The sequence below is a fragment of the Mytilus galloprovincialis genome, chromosome 6, assembly GCF_965363235.1.
Source record: "Mytilus galloprovincialis chromosome 6, xbMytGall1.hap1.1, whole genome shotgun sequence".
Lineage (NCBI taxonomy): Eukaryota > Metazoa > Mollusca > Bivalvia > Mytilida > Mytilidae > Mytilus > Mytilus galloprovincialis.
The window spans coordinates 83,712,679-83,736,249 of NC_134843.1; the positions used below are offsets into that span (position 1 = coordinate 83,712,679).

Here is a 23,571-nt window from a genome sequence, read left to right on the forward strand (position 1 = left end):
GTCCAGGTATTCAAGCGATTTCCTGTCGGGCTTGCAAGTTCATGCATCGTTTCACTTCTGCAGGTATTGATCAGTGTACACGGCTGATAACTTATAACTTATAACTTTCCATTTTGAACTATCAGATGAATAATATACAACTCTTTCTTACTTGTCATTACTAAACTCATACGCTTGTTTATAAATAACATTTCTGGTGTAAAGAATATAATTCATAAACATATAAATAATACCCAAAAAATAAGATTTGATGAAATTAAAATCTATTTAAATATTTTTTCCAAGGGTGAATTTGGGAAAATGTAATATATAGTCATTGTCAATAGTGAAGGACAGATTGGAACAGACCAGAAATATTGATTTAAAAAAATGTACGCACTTGCCGACGATTCGTTTATACGACTGGATAGAAAGTTACGGAACTATAGCGCAATTTAAAATATATACATGTATACATTGAACATAAGAAAAAAACATATATTTTGAATAAAAAGGGGTAAAAGTGTTGTAAATAGACTAGTCCACGTATGCCAACAGTATGTAATCATCGAATGTCGATAGACTATTGTATACCAGAAGAAGAAGAGAACCAATTTGATTTAAATACAGGTCGATGTATAACTTTTGCTTTGGTTCATTGAAGCTGTGGACCTAGTAAAATCACAGATTTATATTTCAATAAGATTGTTCTCGAACAAAGGAAGTAATTCGTCATCACAATTGTTATAAATGCCACTGGACGAACACTAATTATCCCCAGGGAATGTGAATATTTTGCTGGGAAACTTTTGAGTATCAAAGTTTCAAATTAATTTCGGGATTTATTTTCTTTCTTGGTATTCAATAACAGAAAAAAGAAGAAATTACTTGTTCGCTAAATAGGGGTATTCTTGTCAGATAAAAGACTTTTAGTTATATTTAAAAAATAGGGAAATGTGACATTAAATTGGTTCTGTCTTTTTTTCAAACATCGTTAAAAAGCTGTGTGTCTAAGGTGAACGCCACAAGAACCCTGTAATACTAGTACGAGAGTATAGCATGTAAACAATAATACCTTCTCAATAATATGGTTGTATTGGAAATCTTTTCATACAGATTGACAACTCATTGTCCGATATGCATGTAATATTTGCCACATGTCGCCCATAGTTCTTTCTACCATCATCATCTTATTCTGTGATATTGCTGTAAACATCGATGGTTCACACCCAAACAAAATGGGAGTAATGGACCTTCAGAGCTTCTCCGTGTTATACACTTGTGAAATATATAGACGAAATTTCTGTATTGAAATGAATCTACATCTCACAAACAGGATTTTCAAATAACGATTGTGAGTAATCACCTTACAAACCAATATAAACGTATGGCAAGATATAACCATGAAGGAATTTAGTTTTTGTCAGACGCAAGAACTCATCACTATATATATCATAAACGTATACGTATATATATGCATACAGTTTCAAATATTAAGAACAAGCGGTCGATGTCGATAGTCTGTTTTCTAACTGTTCAGAGTTAGACATGTCACTTGTTAATTCTTGGAAGCCTTCATATTCCCCGTCTAACGATGGGAACTCTTTCTGATTGTGTTGACTATAAATGCTTGTATGGTAATTCTGTCGTTTATCTGTACAAGCGGTTGCATTTCCTCTCCTTTCCCAACAAACAAACGAACGAAACGCCACTAGTCTGATTTCTCTGGAGCTCATCCTCAATGGCTCTTATACGTCAGGAAACTTACATGTATACTAATAATGATTGTTTCAAGAACAACGATGTATGGACGAACTATTATAAATTCGTCAATATCAGTTATGCATGACTAAAATATAACTTTTATTACAACTACTGTATTACTTATTTGGATTAATGACGGCTATCATGTTCAACATTGCACAAATATTATCATAGAATTTAAAAAAAAATCCTCAAAAATCCTCAAAAGAAATAATGCCTTAGCTTAGATAATTGATATTCTTTTCACAAAAAGTTCGTGTAAATGATTGTCAAATGAATTTAATTATGTAAGAATAAAATGTTAAAAAGAAACTAAAAAAAAATCATGCATGTTGTATGTTGTATTTTTTTGTCAATTAAAAACTTTAAAATTGCAATAGTTTTATTAGCATTTAAACACAGCCAGATTTGAATACAAGTTAAGAAATTCCGGTAAAGTCAATGATATCAAACAGATGTACAATGGTATATCAAATTGGGTAATATTGCATTTAGTTTTTATAAAAGATTAAAACTACTATTTTTTGCTTCATATTTGAATCTTTACGCCAATTGCCGCTAAGAAAGTAATCAAAAATTGTTTCCTTTTATTTTTATACACTTTCGGAATTACGAATCTGAATTTTATTTTCAATTAATTTACACAATTTAATTATTGTATCTTTATTCTCATCGTGTATTAAATCTTAGTGTATTAACATCGTGACAGCATACTCTTTCTAATCCTTTCTGTTTATCCTTTCCAAATAACAACATTTATACCTGTGTACGAACTCACACCTGCGGCTAAATAGCTACAAGGTAAACGAATTGACCTCAAGCCGAGAAATATACAGTGACCTTTACAAAATAATATAGACACTCTGCTCACACATTAGTTGCATTGAAATGATAATCAAAACAATAACGGTAAATAGAATTGAAATATTTTCAGTTCAATATCAGTAAAAATGTTCAATAAATATTTTATGAAAAAAATCTCAACAATAATTAATTAAATTTATTCAAAAACATTTACTAGAGATAATTTTATAGGAGTTTAATTCAATCAATACAAAACGGTATATGCATATTCATTTTCGTTCATTCTTATATTGTGGTTAATAACTTCGACCATTCGTCAGCTGTGCGCTTTTAATTACGTATATTGTCGATAAGCTATAAGAGTTAAACAGATTTTATTTTTTCCCAGAATTCAATAAATCGGGCTAATACGTCACGACCCACTCGAGAATTCAACCAAAAAAGTTACAAATACTTGATTTTCTCCGTTATTAGAAGGAAAATAAATTTAAAACTTTGCAAATGTGTTTTTTATGTTAAGATGAACATAATTAGATGATAAGTAAAAAATCGCGGAATTTCCCTTTAAGTTTATTTCTTCGATGTGCAATAGGTCAACTATATTTAAAGCATATTTGGTGTATGGGATGATTGAAAGGTGTACATGTATTTCCAGTTTGGTTGATGTGACATTGACATCAGTTTGGTTGATGTGACCTTGACCTTAAATTGGTTGATGTGACCTTGACCTCATTTTCGTGGATCATTTTAAATTGATGTGATAGATGTTGAAAAGATATATATTTAGGACTATCAACCCATTATCAATGGTTAGTAAAGAAGGCGAGACATCTCAGCGTGTGCATTCTTGTTTTAACTAGCCCCTGTTAATAAAAGGTAAAAAAAATACAATACTTACAGATTTATTTTTTTCATTTGTATGTTTCGAAGAGTATGGTGGAGTTTATTTCGCTGGACTAGACTAAGTAAACATTGTTTTTACGGACCATCTTAAGACCGCCTAAGATATATATATTTTCCGCATTCAGAACTTTATTTGATATTTGAAATAAGCGAACCACGAAATGTTCATTTTATAAGAAAAAGTGAAAAGAGGATTTCAACCCCCAATGTTACTGTAAGTTTCATTTAGGCCTCTTATGAATAATAATGCAAGGATACACAATAAGAGTATTATAATTGCAATGAACATTCTCTACAGTAACAATATTTAAATCTTTTAATAAAATTCAAATCAAAAGACTGAGCTTGTCACTCCGAAAGTTAATTTGTTCCAAATTGACCCTGCTTTGTCGCCGTTTGTGAATAATTGGATCCTTCCACTGTCAAGTGTTGCACAAACAATATGATCACCATATTGAAATTAGTTTTCAAGAATTCTTGTCCTTTAAAACCGTTCTAAATGCACTGCTTTCACAAAGATTATTTGAAATCAAACAAGTCATGCCATGATGGATGGCATGATTAATGACCGAGACTTTATCAAAATCACTCACAGTTACATTGCTGTTAATAAATGGTATTTGTTAAAATTCTTCCTGAGAAAATAAGTTAGAACAGACTTTGCTGAAGTGCAATAAGTTCAATTATCAAAAATCATTTGCATAATTAAAGATACAGAGGTTTCCAAACCACCTTGTCTTGGAAATACATGATTTAATTACGCTGGAAGAAAGCAGCCCAATTAATAATTATTTGGAGTTTAAGTGGTTTTGTTAGTTTATCCGATACTATAAGCAATATGTCAAATATATTTGTTGTATTTAATGACTGTAAGGTGTACATGTCTGTCTGACAGGATTCACATGACATTGACCCCATTTGTCAATGTTAACACTGCTGAGAACCTGCTCGTGTGGGTGCACTCGACTCTAATCTTAATTGACTAGGGTTGTCATTTTCCCTATCGAAGGTCGGTGATTTTCTCCGGGCACTCTGGCTTCCTCCACCAATGAAAACTGGCTGCCACAAAATAGCCCAAAAGTGGCGGTTAAGCGTTAAAACACCAACACACTCAATTTAGTTTTAGACACTTATCTATTGTTAAAGAATATCGGCTGACCACTAGATACTTTTTAATTGTCTTAGTGTTGTTTAGCCCTCTCTTTGACATGTTCGACATGTTTGACCTATACCTTACATCTCATTTTATTCGTATTACAATAATGTATTAAGAGCGCCCAGTTGAAATAAAGTGAAGCAATTAGACACAAATGGAAATGAAGCTTTTTGTCATATTTATTTCCTCAAGATGGGTTCAATGAGCATGTATATACGAAAGTACTTTTAGAACGTCGAACGTTGCACTGTACTTCAGCGTTAAAACCATCTCATCTAGAACATTGTTTGAATAATTACTAATTAGAGAGCATCTGTGTAATTGTTTAAGGCTGCTTTAGAAGAACTTCTCCTTTTTATAGGATCCAATTAATGGCATTATGTAGGGTGTTAGTATAATTAATCATGTTAATATAATTACATTGGACTTTTATTCCAAGACTTGAAAGTACAGTTGTCGAAAATGTCATTACCAATTTGCAAACCAAATAATATATTTGAAGTATAATTATTACAAATAGAATGATCTTTTGACATTCAAGAGCAAATCACAATAGAGTATAATAAAGAAAACTTAGAACAGTCACGTTTGTTTTTTCAGTAAAAGTACATAGAAACAATCTGCGTATATTATGTGTTTTGTCTACAATATAATGAAACAATCTGCGTGTAACCTACATATATCTATATCATGCGTTTTGTCTAGAATATAATTAGGACAACAATGACACAGGCACTCGTCTCAGAATCGCGAGTTAAGAACCTTGTGTTATATAAAGGTATATAGGGAAAAAAATATTCTAAGACGAGTGCCTGTGAACAATGAATGTACTTTGAACATCGGTTATCGATAATTGCTGAATGTAATACTTTTTTGTTCTTGTTTATATATCTTGTATGAATTAACATGTCGGTGAAATCCGGTTTTGCACAAAAAATTGCCTATTATGGAAGGTTAAACGGGGTAAAGCTCAAGTAAGTTAACTTATATTACAAAAAAATATTGGAATGTTTCATCAAACTAGGACAAACAGTTTAAAAGTGTATCAACCCAACGATGTCAGATCAAATTTACAGATCTAACATCGTTGGGTTGATGGGTAGACGAGTTGTATATATATATACAAAATGTACACAGCCATGTATCACCATCACTGCTGGTGATCCGATGGTTAATCTGTTGTAGAGTTGTCACTGATTCAGACGTATATATATACAAGTCTAAATTAAAAACTATTTGTACACCAAATCCGGATTTCGACAATAAATGTCTCTTCAGTGATGTTAGGGATCGAATCTGTATTTGGAAGGCCATATAATTTACCTCAATTTAGGATAGACTGTTGACTTTAAAGAGTCAAAATAGGATGAACGGATCATAAAAGCCGGAGGGAAAATATGATACAAGCCCAAACGAAAAAAAAAGTCTTAATTGAAAACTGCGTACAAACCTATGATTGCGTTGGATAAAAACAGCAATTTTTATACGTGTGCATGTAAAATAAATTTGGTCTAAATACAGCACAAACAGTTACATTTTTTAAAAGACCTAAAAAAGTGAAAAAGTATATTTTAACAAAACGCATTTGACTAATATATTTATATATATGTAAAGTGTCCAAGTGGGGCTGGAACCTGTACTTTTTATTTCTAACTTCTACGACAACACCGCCTAGCATTGCGCAGAGACCTTTTTTTCTCTTGATAAAATTTTATTCAAATATGTACAATGAAACATTCACCAGACAGTGCTGGTGTCACAAACAGACAGTTACATATAGTCAGTTACAAACAAATAGAAGTTCAAAGTAAGTTCAGATATAAGTATGTTTATAATTAATATAATATTTCTCCATGGTTATCTGTTACTTTGATAACGGGACTTGTCCAATATAAAATATTAATAAGAAATGTTCTTTTCTCTGATTTAAAACATAAAAATAATGAGAGATGTATTTTTATAATAATGTTTTAAAATAGTATATTAATTAAATTGAGTTTAGCTTGAGGATTCAACAATATCAAATTTCTTCTTTTATAGATACTAAATCTTGCTATACTCATAATAAAATTAGCGAAATAAAAATTAAACCCGTTACTTCTCTTAAAAAAAGCCATATAAGCATCGCTTGGTCAAAAAACTGCAAATTATACCTTGTCCATCGGATTTCTTATGATTAAGAAATACCAGCCGTTAGAATATGTATATACCTAAATATAGATTTAATGTTAATCAATATTAAACAAGTATGTGCATATACCTCAGTGTATTTAAAAGATAATTATATTTATAGATATTATGAACTCTATATTTAGATATTGTGATCGATTATAAGTAGTCGTAAGTGTATTTTTTGAAACTCCTCTTTGGAAATGAAAAGAAAACGAACTAAATCAGTATGTTGTAAATTTTGTGACTTTGAATCAAACGAAATTCGACGAAAGCTAACGAAGAACGATGACAGCGAAGATCGGAAGAAAGGTGGCAATAAGAAATTAAGGTACGTTGGCAAACAAGACAGCAAGGACAATATACATTTCAAGGTCAGACAGACATTTGTTTTACCTTTTGATCCCGAATGCATGGCAATAACAAAAGACGAAACAGTGTGGATAGCAGACACAAAAAATCTGATAGAAGTGGACCTAAAAAATGGAATGAAAAAGTTGAATGAGTTTTCAAATGTACATTGCATTGACTTGAGTCTTAGTTCAAAACACGAATTATACGGAATATTTGATAATCAAGTCCGTAAAGTAACTAAAATGGGTATTGGTAAGAAAGTATGCGACTTTTCGCCGTACACGCCTATTACATTTAACATAACACAACGCGATGAAATTGTTGCTTCATTAGAGATGGACCCAAGTAAAAGGTCATCTAGAATTAGGAAGCCGGCATCAAAGTTTGTTGTCCTGGGATTGAACGGAAAAGTCAAAGACGAATATTTTTTTGACATTTCGCGTCGTCTTATAGGAGTTAGATGCAATTCTTTATTAAAAGCTGCATCAAATGGTTTTATTTATTACACCTATCAACCATTAGAAGATGACAGCAAAATAAAAATGGTTAATAAATGGAAAGAAGTTGTTTGGGAATATCCTGCGTCTGGGCCAAAGGCCAAGGAATTCATTCCCAACGAATTGATCGAAACTCGACTAGGTTACCTCATAATAGCAGACAGAGGCGGGAATACTTTGCACATCCTTGATATGAATGGACGTGTTATTGACGTTATTGATGTCACACAGTTTGGACTTACTCGACCAGGTCTTCTCGTCCTTGACAATGACGGATACCTCTGGGTGGAAGGTCTGTCTTCTGTCAATGACGAGGAATCCATTTTGTGTGTTTTAGAATTTGGAGGCTGCTAACGCTTTCAGTCTTGAATAAAAAATAGAGATTCATGGTGTGTTAATTTGTGTTACTACGTTTTTTGATTGAGTTTAGCCTTCCAATTTATATTTTATAGTGTGTCTTTCTATGTTGTGATGTTATACTATTGTTTCAGAAAAGAGAGAAAGTTTGGTACCATTAAAACGTTTAATCCCGCTGCAATTGTTTGCACCTGTCATAACTTGAGTCAGGAATCTGGTGTTCAGTGCATGGTTGTCGTCTATTTATGTGGTTCATATATAAATGTTTTTCGTTTCTCGTTTTTATAAAGATTAGACCGTTGGTTTTCCCGTTTGAATGGTTTTACACTAGGATTTTATGGGCCCTTTCTATAGTTTGCTGTTCGGTGCGAGCCAAGGCTATGTGTTGAAGGCCGTACTTTGATCTATAATGATTTACTTTTATATATTGTTAGTTGTCTCATTGGCACTCATACCACATCTTCCTATATCTATCTACAAAATCTCTTTTTTATTAGCACAGCTAGGACAGTTGAAACTAAAGTATAGAAATAATATTAAAATATATTGTATGGAGTGTGTTATTATTGTTGACCGTTAGAAATACAAAATTCCTTTTGAATACGAAAAAAGATTGTTAACGAATATACTTTGTACAAAATTAAAACTTTAGACTTGCAAATTAAAAAAAATGAACACGATCAATGACAAATTATTCAAAGTACATTTTTATAACTTTTGCGTATATTGTATATTATATATACACTACAAAATGTCCATACATAGATAGTAGACCTTACGTATAATTCCACCTTATGTAATAATGCTGTATTTTGATTGGATGAGAACCATGGTATTTTTCACCAATTTCTATATATTGAGATTTTCTTTTCTCTACCGGGGTATTTGCCATTAGGGAATTCCATATACCGGGGTATTTGCTAGCAAATACCATGGCAGATGGGAAATACCCTAGCAAATACCATGGCAGATGGGGAATACCATGTTCTAAAAATAACTCAATGACTTATTTCTATTCTAATATGAAAAATTCATGGTCATTCTAAATATATGGTTCCAGATGAAATATACATAGAAAGCATCATTATTGAATTTGGACAGAATGACGTAAAAATACCGGGAATGACGTCATAAATAAAACTCAACGGAAACGAATTGTCAACCGGTCACATACAACTGGAATCCACTTGTATTACGCTTCACTGAAACTGATAAACAAAGTGTAGTAGTCAGCCGAAAACCAGCTTATTATCATAAAAGGGAGATATATATACAGTCAGTGACTGTACATTAAAAAATAATAAGAAATGATTATACGGTCATTGCAATTTGACTGCGCAAATAACACAGTTGCAGTGTATACAAAAATTCAAGTTGAAATTTCATATGATACCTGATTATAATAAACTTTCTGAGGTGGAACATTCGGTGGAATTAAACAATTATATCATGCTTACAAGGGGTATTTGCCAAAAATACCGGTTTCGAGGTAATCAAATTTCCCTCGCCTAACGGCTCTGGAAATTTGAACCTCTCAACCGGTATTTTTGGCAAATACCCCTTCTAAGCATGATATATTTGTATAAAAGTCTCAACGTAAAACAGATTTTTTTTTATGCCCTTGTTTACACCGGTAATATTTTTTTCTCCCAAAATGCACGGAAATTTAAGGTGATTTTATTTTCCTTCATCATTCTCCGTTACCTACTACGAAGTTTTGGTTCAGTTGTATTTATATATAATTATGGTAAACAAATATCCTTACGATCATCAATATTGTAAGTAATTAATATACATTTTTATATTTCAAATGCCATACGACAATACCTATCAGTTACTTGGGTTAGGATAACATCTCTGGGAAAAAAAAAAGACGCTGAAACAACACACACAGATAACCTATAGCTAAGCTTTTCCACTCGCAAAAGCAATACTGTCTTAGTAAATATTCTATACTTTAAAATTTCTTTTTAGCGATTCCGACCTTCATATTTAGTTTGATTACAGGAAAAAGCAGTTATGAACACCATAATTTAGTGTCTATTAAGTGTAACGAAGGAGTGAAATCTATTTAAATCAAATTTCTTTTTTTTTTATCAACTTCTAGCACTTAACGAGTTCTTATAGTATATTCTTCGTAGATCCTTTTACAAGTTTACAAAAACATACTTCACTTCATTGAATTGATTTAAGATGAAAAATTCAGACAGAGAGACAAATTGAAGTGAATTTTGTAAAATTTGTTAAAAGTATAAGTACCACACAATATTGTCATCAAGAGGATTATAACTCATTTTGCTCTAGCTCACGTGACTCAACAAAATAACATGACGAAGTATTTTTAAGAAGTGTCAATGTTAGACAAAGCATTCATAGATGATTTGGTGTTGATAGAGAGGTACATGTATCTCCTTGTTACTTGATTTATAAGTCGGTGCAAACCATGCAGGCTTTAAGACACGACTACCAAGTTATTGTTATTTTGTTAGAAATCAAATGTACGCCCTTAAACAGTAGATCATCTTATTTTTATGGTTTATGGGCCAATTTGAAGTTTTCCAAGATAAGTATTTTCTTGGTTAATACTATAAGGAACAATTAAGTCAACTTTATTTGGTGTATGGAATACTTCTAAGGTGCGCATAGATATAAGAAGATGTGGTATTAGTGCCAATGAAACAACTCTCCATCCAAGCCACAATTTGTGTAAGGAAACCATTATAGGTCAAAGAACGGCATTCAACATACAGCATTGGCTCATACCTGACAAGTTACAAAGGCCCGACAATGAATTGAAATTGGATAACCAACGGTCTAATCTATATAAAAGAAGCAGGCTCACAAGGTAGCAATTCAATGGCGGATCCAGAAATTTTCATAAGTGGGGGTCCACTGACTGACCTAAGAGGGGCCGCCCCAGTCACGCTTCAGTGATTCCCTATATAAGCAACCCATTTTTTTCCCAAAAAGGGGGGGGGGCGGCCCCCCTAAATCCGCCTCTGCAATTGAACCAAGAGTTTCTATTGAAGTTGGAGTTTTACGGACGCCATCACAAGCTGGTAGACCGTTATGGAATATCCACTTCAAAGACGATAGCGGATATGTTCCAAATGATCTAACTTTATCCCATTCCCTATTCCTCGAATTTGACCTACCCAATTCGACTCATTACCGGGTTTGTCCTAACATAAGAACTTCGTCGGGTGCCACATGTGGAGCGGGCTATGTTTACCTTCCAGAGCGCCTGAGATCACCCTCAGTTTTTTGTGGGGTTCGTGTTGCTTAGTCTTTTGTTTTTTTATGTTGTGTTTTGTAAACTATTATTTGTCCTTTTCTTCTTAAGTTTGGGAGTTGTTGGATTATTTTCGAATTGTGAGTCTGAATGTCCCTTTGGTATCTTTCGCCTCATTTTTTTTTTATTACAGGACATTAAAAGATTTAGTCAGTTCAAGTAAAAGATAAGATAAGATTATGTAGTAATACTTATGACTTTTCGTATATGAACAGTTCGAATACTAAGCTATTAAACAGATTAGCATTAACCTTTTACTATATTTAATACAGTACAATTATATATAAATCAGTTTGCAGACGCTGACTGAATATATCGCCTACTTAACTGGTTTTGATTGATTATATTTTTGCAATTCATTTATATATGACCGACGCATTACAAGTACGACATACACTTAACATATCAATGATCCATGTAAACAAATTAAAGGTCGGATGAACCCTATGCCTACCCAACGAAATTGTAAACCTTACAACTAATAGAAATGTTCAACACTAACATGGGACTATTATATAATACTATCATACTATGCGACATGTCCAAGCGCACTAACCAATGAACACCAAGAAGAGGTCGATGCCAGAGGAACTTTCATTCATACAAACACGAACACCTTAACTGACTTTTAACTAAAAGCGCTCAAACAGTTGGTAGAGTTGACCTACAGTTACTGCTTTATATATCATCCGAGAAACAAACCTAATCAATATTATTCACGACCATGATGACACTAATAACTGATCCATGAAACGAGGATGAGCTCTATCTGACCTGAGACATAATCTATATGTTAGTTGGATAGTCCCAGGTGTGACAGACCAGTAAACGATGCAAGAAAATAATTATTCTATTACTCATAAAATAACATATGCAGTTCTATAAAGCACTTGCTAAACAATGAAAATGAGACCAGGGACAATAGACAGATGAAGATTTCGTAACATTATAAAGAAAATACCTTCTGAAATGTAAAGTTTTTAATGGTTAATTTTCGATGCTGTTTTGTGTACTGTGATTTGTATTTTCATAGTTTTTCGCCATGGCATTGTCAGTTTGTTTTGGACTAATCTTTTGCCTCACTTTATACAAATTAGTTATGCTGCAACCCCCAGAATAACATCTCTATGTCTTGCGTTCTAGAATCAAATTACTCCCTTATCTCTAGATATCAACTATATATTCATTTTTATTGTGTTAGGTCACTGGCCAATGTGTAATATCTTACCAAATTATAGTAAAGGAAGACATACAATGATTCATGTAGTTGTAAGCCTTTGTATCACAATTAATTTTCTTATAATCTCCATTCAATATACTTGTTTAGCAAGTGCTTTATAGAACTGCATATGTTATTTTATGAGTAATAGAATCATCTTTTATATAAGCTTTGGATTTCAAATATTTTGGCCACGAGCATCACTGAAGAGACATGTATTGTCGAAATGCGCATCTGGTGCAAGAAAATTGGTACCGTTAATTTTATTTATATCAACACTGCATGTGCAATTCTGTGAAAACAATTTTTGAAGTATTGAACCTTTCAAACAACATATATAATAATCTTAGCAGCTTTATTACAATATATATTAAAAAAAATGTAACAAATAATTCAATTTACATTGTATATGTAAAATATAACAAAGCACAGTAATAATTCTATTAAAGTAAATTTTAACAAATATCTATACAACAAGAAAATGTGTTATGATTGCCAATGAGACAACTACTGTATATTCAGAATTTATTGCAAGGTTTTGATAAATGCAACGTAATGATTATTGCAATAATAAGAATTCACATTCGGATATCTGATACATATAACTGTATGCAAATTTACCTGAAATCACAATAGTTAAAATTGGCTTTGTTGTCTTTTCTCCAAAAGTAACAAAAATAAATGCATGCATTAATTTCTGATTTACAGTATCCCAAGTCCAAATGTTTATGATGTAGTAGATTTATGATTTCTTCATCAATGTAAAATGTAACAGTCATTGAAATCAATTTAACAATAATCCTGATAATTAACCTGTAACTTGTCATGACAAAACAATACACAAAATATCAAATCAATATCTTCAAGCATTAAGAAAAAAAGTCTTGAAAACTGACAGATGGACAGACAGACAAAGTGCAAACCTAAAGTCACCTTTGACTTCGTTGGTAGGGGACGTCTAAGAATGATGTCAAATTCCTTACAATACATCAATAAGTAACTAAGTCAGTAAATTTTTCATTTATACTGAAATCAAATTTAATTTGCACTATTAAAACCAACCACCTTCTGTATGTGCCTGACCCAAGTCATTTGTTTGTTTGTAGCTGTATTTCATATTTTTTTCATTCATTGTTTTACATTTGTGATTGCAGGCCCTGGTATAGGGGACTATGCAGTATGGGTTTTGCTCATTGATGAAGGCCATATGATTACCTTTAGTGGTAAAACTTCTATGTATTTTGGTCTCTGATGCAGAGTTTGGCAATCACACTGCATGTTCTTATTTGATAATCATTTAGAATCAGCACAAACTTACAATCAACAGTATACAATTTTTTATCAAAGCTCTTACAACGGGATTTGATATACTAAGTAAACATGTACATGTAATTTACTAAATACAAAACATTGCTATAAACAAGTACACATAACTAGAGGCTCTAAAAAGCCTGTGTCGCTCACCTTGGTCTATGTGAATATTAAACAAAGGACGCAGATGGATTCATGACAAAATTGTGTTTTGGTGATGGTGATGTGTTTGTACTGAACATTCATGCTGCTTACAATTATCTCTATCTATAATGAACTTGGCCCAGTAGTTTCAGTGGAAAATGTTAGTAAAAATTTACAAATTTTATGAAAATTGACTATAAAGGACAATAACTCCTTAGGGGGTCAATTGACTATTTTGGTCATGTTGACTTATTTTTAGGTCTTACTTTGCTGTACATTATTGGTGTTTACAGTTTATCTCTATCTATAATAATATTCAAGATAATAACAAAAAACGGCAAAATTTCCTTAAAATTACCAATTCAGGGCAGCAACCTGACAACGGGTTGTCCGATTCATCTGAAAATTTCAGGGCAGATAGATCTTGACCTGATAAACAATTTAACCCATTTCAGATTTGCTCTAAATGCTTTGGTTTTTGAGTTATAAGCCAAAAACTGCATTTTACCTCTATGTTTGATTTTTAGCAGTGGCGGCCATATTGGTTGGATGGCCGGGTCACCGGACACATTTTTTTAAACTAGATACCCTAAAGATGATTATGGCCAAGTTTGGATTAATTTGGCCCAGTAGTTTCAGAGGAGAAGATTTTTGTAAAAGATTTACGAAAAATGGTTAAAAATTGACTATAAAGGGCAATAACTCCTGTTAAATCATTGTAGTTATGTCACTTAAAGAATATTTTCGTTATTATGTGTAGTTTTTAAAGGCTCAAAACGAAATTTTACGCATTTTCACCATTTTCCCCGCCAAAATTTGGGTTTTAATGCAAAATAATTTTTTTTCCTTATCGGTGACCCATGTTTTTTATTTGCTCATTCTTTGAAGCTATATTTCAGCTTTTTATATTGCAATTTTGGGGGAGTTTTGGACCAAGTGTCATAGAACGTTTTTTTGATAACCGATAATAATATGTCAACACCTCTATTTTCCCTATCATTTCATTGAAAAATAGTCCCTTTTACATACCTGTTTAAAAGTAAAATTTTGAGCTCAAATGGTCTGTGACCCCCTATTTTTTTTTGACCAATTTGTTTCACTTTCTATAAAGAATAAAATAACAAAAAATACAGCACTTCTGATAGAAAATTTGAATAGAACCAAGCCACCTTAAACATGAAAAATCTATCAAATATGCCAAAAAATGTCACTTTTCAGATGGTTTTTGTCAAAAATGACAGTGGCCCCATCCGTGTTTATCCTCAACCTTTATATATGTTATGTATTATCATCAAATACAACTTACATTTCAATAGTAAGAATGAACACAAATGCGGCCACTTTCATCGAAGACGGAAACCGTCTAAAATTTAACTAAAATTGTGAAGATTTACGTAATTTAGCATGACTTAATATAATGATGCTAGTACCCGATATATGTGCATTGTATGGTCAAAAACAGCCCATATTTATGTTGCAGAAGCATTCTAATTTCCAATATATAACTAAACGTTTACATTTTAACAATTTTGTAACTACTGCTATATTTAATTTTGGGGCCAAAAAGGGGCCTTACTGGACCTACTCCTTTCGAAACACTTTCAGGCATAGATGATGATGTGAATGTTGAGAAAGCTGAACAGAAAATTCATGTTCAGTCAACCTTACAATTATTGAGTCTTGTGAATGCCTCCACCAATACATCACGATCTTCCTTGAGTAATAAGTCTCTTGGTTTGGAGTAGAATATTGTAGCTTGACTACCTTCACATAGTTTATTCTTCACATCAGTCAAATGACCAGTCTTGATTTCTAGCACTGTAAATGTCACCTGAAATATAGGAATGATAAATCATTTGGTTATAATTTGTGAACAATGAACATATTAGGAGGAATTAAATTAAACTGTGTGCAATCATCTACAGATATTTATTATGCACTTCCAATTATTGTTTTGCCATCTATCTATGCAGACACTTATATTCATTTTTGTCTACCCTTCAATTATAAGGATATGACAAGACTCTAGTTAAAATTTGGTTGTTTTGGTAATTATCAAATAAACCAGTGAAAAGATTGCTTTTCAGTTTCTTGCATGAAAGTGAGGACAAAATAAATCTGTATTTTGATAAGATTGTATTTTTTAAGATCCATAGCAAGTAAGAAGTACTGGGAGTAGAGGGGTTCAACTGCTTCAAATAAACAGAGACTCAAAGCATCCAGTTATAGCTCTCCAGGCTTAAATTTGTTTATTGCTACTGGTAAAAGCTTATATGCTTAACTCAGACCAATCCAACAATAAGCTATACTGATGTCAGATACTTTTCCTACTATTATTAAACACATGCAGTATTAGGATTTAATCTGTTATAGTGCATGTATCACATATATCTGACAGGGAGAGTGAATCTGAGCCAAATAATATAATCTTTAATTTGATTTGTTGATACTTGTTAAATATTTGCAACCACTCTAGCACAGAAGTAGTATTGTCAACAACTAAAATCCTGCTGAAACCAGTGCTAAGGTAATCTTAAACTTACAGTATTGAGGTGTGTTATTTTGCTCTTGGATAATTTCAGATGAAGAACAACAATAAAAACATTAACCCATTGAACAGAACAGACTTCTGTGAAAGTTAATATTATATTTTTTTTCCATGAAGTTATAAACAATATCCTGTTACATTTTATTTTTTATTTGGGGAGGGGGACATTTGTAGCTTGCAATTTAAATTCCTTAACTCTATTACACATCGTGAACATGCTGAATTTTGATAGTAAACATGGTAAATGTTTGTTCTGTCAAAAAACGTTTTTTTCTAAATACATCTACAATGTACATGTTGTTATACAGCCGTCAAAAAGATGTATGCAATCTGCACCAAGTCATAACATTTCTGTCAGTAAGCACAAACTGCACGATTTTAATTCTTATTCAATTTTAAGATATGTTAATGCTACATACTTCAGTTCCAACTACTATAACCCCAGGGCGATACTCTCTCAGGCCATTTGTTCCATCCAGTTGTCCTGTGAAGAACTGGTCAAGTAAGAGTAAGTCTCCTCCATGTTTTGCTAATATATCTGGGTTAAACCATTGATATATTGGCTTCTCAGCATGAACAGACATTTTATTTCCATTAGCTTCACTACATGCATTTGAATGTCTTCTTTTTTCTTGTTCCATTCCAATATGGTTTATATTGACTGAATGTTCTAAGTTCTTAACCTAAAATATAATAATATACAGTTCATTATATAACTGAAATTCAGTTTATGAAAATTTGAACTTTCACCATGATACTGGTTTACACTGGCCTTTCTGGTAAAAGTTGAATATTTCATACAGTATATAATAGTTTATCATTGGATAAGATATTGGATAAACGATAAAGCACTTCAAATATATGAAATATGTCCACATATAACATGTATACAATAAGAGTAATTATAACATGTTTACAGAAAATAATTATTTGTAATAAAAGAAAAAACTATTATGAAAAATAAACACAATAAATTGTGTGTACTTTGAAATTTGTTATTTATACAGTGTACATTAATAGAGACATAATAAATTGTATAAGATTTTTTATGGCATGTAATTGGAGTAACAGAAACAATAAAACAAGCACTATTTATAATATGCATATATGTAGTATAACCATCAACTTTAAATAGCTATAGTGGTTATATAAAAAGATTCATGTATTGTTATTTTGCAAAATGCCCAGTAGCAAATATTTCATGTATATCAAGCACAAATTAATATTAAATTCCAGATTCTGCAAAGTGGTTTGACTGACATGAAGGGTGTAAACTTTGACTGCCATTTAAACAAGAGGATAGGAAGAATAGGCCAATACATCATGTACATCATGACAAAGGGTCAGAAACTTTATTCTGTAACAGCCATCATGGAACGATTTGTGGCAAGTGGTCACTTTGTATTAATGTGCAGAGTATGTGTAATAAAAGTTGGATTTAAGTTAATTCAAACGGTGCAATTTTGACCACAGCAGTATTTCTAATTTAACATTGTGCAGTCAAATAGATGACCCTCTTAAGCATTGGTTTGACTACTGGGTGGGAGAGCTAAGGGATGACAAAATTCCTAAATACCAGTCAATTTGGGATATTGCATAAAATATGCCTGTTTAATGTGTCCATATATCTTATCTGACAGGACATTATCGCTCAACCTTGAAAAAAAATGCAGCATTGAAAGACAGTAACGATTTCATATATACAACCCCTTCTTCATGTAACATGCACACCTTTTATTTCATACCACTGACATTTGACTGATAATACTTTGAAAAGGTATTTATATCATTCATCATACCTCTACAACTGACACAACATGAGGCTTTCTCCTTTTTCCTGTAACAGTCTTTGAAAGGATGTCAACAGAATAAGCTCCTGGTACTAAAATTATATCTGACTTTGCTGTAACTTGAACTCTCTTGTCCAGACAAATCTCTGTGTTCCCAATGAATGCTGAACCTGGTCTGAAATAAAGAAAAAAACAATGAACCCAAATTAAAACGCTTGCCCTGTTCAATTGGAAATGCCTATAGCTATGAATCATATCATTGAAGCAAAATGATGCGAGAAATATGGTACGATGAGAACATAACTATGCGGTATACCGTTTGATTTTGATCATTGTTGAAGGCTGTATGGTGACCTATAGTAATTTGTCAACTTCTATCATTGTCTATGCTGTTTGTCTCTGGTGAAGAGTTGTATCAATGGTAATCATACTGCCCTAGTGTTGCTTTATTTGAATAACTGTCATTCATTAGTTAAGTTTGAGAATGCACCATTTTCTAGTTTATTTTTACATGTTTATAAATGTATTAAAACTTGATTGACTTGAAGTAGTCTTTTAAAAAATCCTGTAATTCATTTCTTTAGTGGTTCCACTATTATTCATTGAACAGTGTACATTGTACAAGTACATGTCTAATAACATTACACAAAACTGTAAATACTCACAGAGGCAGCAGTTTACACAATTTAGAGAATTCTTTAACCATATCCACAAACATATCTTCTGGCACACCACCAACAGATTTTCTATATCCTTTTCTATCAAAACAATGGGCATCCTGATAGGCTATCATCACTTGAACAGCATTGATGAAATTAATAGGATCTGCAATATCTAATTTGTTCCTGAAAATAAAGATAGAGCAATTTTAATACCATGAATGCTGCAGCAATAACTGGAATAAAGTACTTCCCCAGACAAAGAATGATTTTGAAAAGAAGTCAGAAAGGGCCAAGCTGTGATCATGATTGTTCTTAGTCTGGAAAATCAAAGCAGTGGACATTCATCAGCATTGATCAGGTTTGTGGGCTAACTATCATCATGCTAATCAAGGGATTCATTTTATCAGGCAAGATTTAACATGTTCAATCTTTAATAAATTTTAAAGAAAAAAACAAAACATCCTTTTGATAATGTTACTTTCCAAATAATAGAAGTCAACACCGAGCGGGACACCACGGCGAGAAGGAGAAGAGAAAACTTTTCGATCCACCAACTCCACACTTTAGAACCTGATGGTTTAACGAAAAAAGACGAGAAAAGATACAGGAAAGATAAAGAATAATTTAATACATAGCATCGTCCTTTTTATCCCATAATATTGGCCAATGGACGTTGCTTACTTCTACTACCAATTATGTATTTTCAAGGCAGCTATATCCAAGTACAACATATACATTGAGCTGCAAAATTTTCTTATTTTCAAGGCAGCTAAATTCCAGTGCAACATATACATTGAGCTGCAAAAGTTTCTTATCATCTACATGATCTACATCCGATTTCACCTGGATAGATGGACGCTTGATAAAGCTACATCTTTAGTTGGTCTAGCAAAATATTGCGTTTATTTTCATCATTTCGTAAATATTTTTATCATTCTTATATTTATATACTAAATAGTGTGTTAAAATTATATATATATAACTCGTCTATATACATGATATATGTTGTGTACAAGATGTAAGTTTGTACAAATTATAATTTGTACAGGGTTTTTGTACAAGTTATAAGTTTTTTGACACCTTCCTTCTTCATGTTCTTGCAACAGGTGATACAGGTGTATCTTATAAAATGTACCAGTGAAATGTTTTAAATTCAAAATATTATACTTCAACCTAACATTTAGTGCTACATGTATTCTCCTTGTCTTCAAACTGGAAATGAGGATACCTGAATGGTTTAAATTCTAATTTTATTTTTTTCCTTATACCATATTCATCTCCATACAAAATCTTTGTGTGGTCTTATAATGTTTTTGTATCAATGCTCAGTATTAGACTGTATCATGAAGTTGTGAAAATATGACAGAAATATGCGAAGCAAAAGACTGTGTACTTGCATCGTCCATTTGTGTTCAGCAGGTCATAAAACACTGATAACTTGTACAAAAAATCTGTACAAATTATAATTTGTACAACATTACAACTTGTACACAACATATATATTACATTCTTCAGTGTCGATGTGGCATGCAGTATGTTGGCGAGACAGAACAGCCATTCAACAAACGCATGAATGGTCATCGTAGTGACTACACCTGCAAGCCCGACCTCCCCGTTCGTAGTCATTTAAGATCACATGGGCACGACCAAGCTGATCTAAAAAAACTTACCATCACCATCATAGATCACAACGAGGATTGGTCAAAGGCCGACAGGCTTGCTCAGGAAAGTTTTTGGATAAAAAAGCTCAGGACAGTTTCCCCAGAGGGCATTAATGAAAAAACATAAAAGAATCACTCATTTTTCCCTACCATCACTAACTTCCTGCCATCACTTGTGTCCAGTAACTCCGGTTCCCATACTGAACACTTAAACTTTTTTGAATTATACTAGTTTTAATTATAGTTGGCAGGGATGTGTAAATACACAGCCACATTCTATTACTTAACCTTAGTAAAAATTTATTACTCATTTTTCTTATTATCAAATTACTATAATTACTAATACGCAGTCTCTGTTGCAATTTTTCTACCGCTGTCATATTTTAAATATCATACCAGCTTAGATCGGTCAGGACTGTTTATTGGGACTGTATTCTCACGCAGTTGTTTAACATCTCAACTATCACCACCTTTGGGAATTTAGAGTTGTGCCAGTTCACATTGTAAATAACTATTATTATTTTGGCATATCTCTGTAGTCTTTGCGCCGTGTTTGGAAATTTTAAAATTGTTCCAGCGTTCGCTTAAATTGTATTAATTTCAAGATTTTGATAGAGTTTTAATTTGAATTGACATGATTCATTTGTCATTGTGGTATTACCAAGGAAGGATATCTATTATCCGAAATATCTAACATATTGTTCGTTTTATCGTGTTTTTGGTGATGTTGTACCCTTTTAGACTTGTTATATATATTTATCATATGTTTAGTAGTAAATACAGTAGTTTTGCATATTTGATAAATAGCCTGCTTTTTAATCCATATCACACAACTTTGATGCGCACCCTTTATTGCATACCCTTCATCACACCCCTACCCTTTATCCCATACCCTTTATCACACTCCTATTTTTTTTTATTTTTTTTTTTTTACAGTCAGTTTTTATTTATCATGTTTATGTAATGAAAAATTTTCCTCAAAATAGGTCCAATAGAACCGTCATTCGGGCGTGATGCAATTTATTGAATGACGTCATTGTTTGGTATGTGACATCACGAACGTCAAGTTTTTCATATTTTTTGGCACACTAGATGCAACTATAAAAAATACAAAACACAGACAAACAAAAAAAAATACAATAATAAACAAAATATTTTTAAAACAACAGCACACAAATTGTAAGGTAAACCAGGTGCTTCGGATAAGTAAGTAATTGAGCAGTTCTTTTAAAGTTTTTGAAACAATACAAAAGTAGAACTGAAGGTAACCCAGTGCTATGGATCAGAAAACAGTTCATACAATATAATACTCTCCTGTTGAAATATATGATAAAGCGTATAAAACATTGCAAAATCCGTATCACCCTCGACCAACATGACCAATATCATATCTCGGGCCTAAAGGCCCTTGGGCTGATATTGGTGTCTCGGGATGATACGACATATGATACGGATTGTGCCATGTATTATTCTCTATATCATGTATATTAATTGTTGGTTGCACAATGTCCAGAGGCAAATATTTCATGCATGTTCAGGACGAGAACAAGTTAACAATAAATACATTAGCTATTTAGATAGGTTGTGTAATAATAGAGGCCTTCCAGGATGATGGTCAGGGAAATTTAGACTACCACTTCAAAATTAGGGTATATTGGACATAGGGACAGAAATTTTGCCTTGCAACAGGCCACCTATGGACCCCTCACAGAGTTGTTGCAAGGGTTCTTAATTTTTAAGTCTTTAATTTGACATTGCCTTGGATCAAACCCACAACCTTACACACTCGAGTCAATCATGCTACCACAAGACCACTGAGGCGTTTTTTTTTTTGAGAAATGAAGATTTTTTGTTAAACCAAATTACATCATGTACATATGCATATAATACACTTGTCCAAGTACAAAAAAAATGAAGTACATGTAGCTACGACATCTTGAAAAGCTATTTTTAATTGTTTTTTCTGTGACTCTGACATAGAAATAACATTACAAGATGTCAATATGATATGAGCTTGTAATATACCTGAATTCTAACTGATGAAGCTTGACCAAATCTTTCTCTATTTGCTTGGACACTGGAATCAAAACACTTTCACGAATGTCAGTGGTTAACTGAAGCAATTCTTGAACAGACATGCTGAAGGACATACTATCCTGCACATTCTTTACATGGTCTTTATCTTTTTCCTTCAGTGGTCCAAAATTTCTAGTTTTCTCAAAAATAAAATCAACAACATCTAAAGGTGAAGGAAAATAGTCATCACTGTAAATCACCCCCACTGAATCAAGACAAACTATATTCCACTGACGTGTTGTGGAAGGTATGATCTTTGATTTCCTATCTACATAGTAAGAATCATAATCTTCTTCGGATGAACTGGAGCCAGTGGAGGACAAACCTGTACATGTTCTGTCTTTGTATGATTGTCTAGATATCCTTTTGTAGTTCTGTTTTCTATTATATTGCGATGAGATAGTAGATAAGCCCAAACTGTCACCAGACTCAGCATTTTCCTCGGATGCCAAACTTTGAGGCTGAGTATCGACTCTGCCTTGTCTCATTTCCATATTAAATTTTCATATCTCGCGGTTTCCGGGATCACATGTCCAAGTTAGGCTCACCTGAACTGTATAACAATAGAGTCGTATCCGGAGTGGCAGACAATTTATTCCGAGTCGTAATACGCCGGGCTATTTAGGTGCCAGTCCTACTTTGACACAAAATAGTGCTTTTGATGTCATTGTTTACTTAAACTAACCAACAAATTTGCAGAAATGAAACTTTTGGTGAAAGGGAAATATATTTAGACCATTTTGAGCCAGAATTCACTTGTCTATGAGTTTGCATTAAAAATTCAGGATTAATGCGCTACATAGTACACTAATTTAAGATTTCCAGAAAACCGGGAGTTATTTTGGTAGTACCTGTCTTTTCAAAATCAGAAATTTGTTACAAGAC

At 32.6% G+C, this 23,571-nt stretch overlaps 1 protein-coding gene across 1 annotated transcript; it reads right to left on the reverse strand.

Annotated features, from left to right (window-relative positions):
• Positions 1-13,874: 13,874 nt before the first annotated feature.
• Positions 13,875-23,249, reverse strand: LOC143080539 (uncharacterized). The gene is made up of 5 exons (XM_076256427.1): positions 22,636-23,249; positions 18,953-19,132; positions 18,297-18,462; positions 16,917-17,180; positions 13,875-15,780 (listed from the first exon to the last, which is right to left on the reverse strand). Exons 1-5 carry the CDS (start codon positions 23,178-23,180, stop codon positions 15,604-15,606), a joined length of 1,332 nt encoding a protein of 443 aa, XP_076112542.1. The 5' UTR covers positions 23,181-23,249; the 3' UTR covers positions 13,875-15,603.
• Between the last annotated feature and the right edge of the window lie 322 nt (positions 23,250-23,571).

What these genes read in the sequence shown, in the direction of transcription:
- LOC143080539 (XM_076256427.1), bottom strand. Translation starts at nt 23,180, where the DNA reads ATGGAAATGAGACAAGGCAGAGTCGATACTCAGCCTCAAAGTTTGGCA. An exon ending in CTTCATCAGTTAGAATTCAG is followed by an intron (nt 19,133 to 22,635) that starts GTATATTACAAG and finishes CTTTATTTTCAG; the next exon opens with GAACAAATTAGATATTGCAG. An exon ending in TTATAGTAGTTGGAACTGAA is followed by an intron (nt 15,781 to 16,916) that starts GTATGTAGCATT and finishes CCTATATTTCAG; the next exon opens with GTGACATTTACAGTGCTAGA.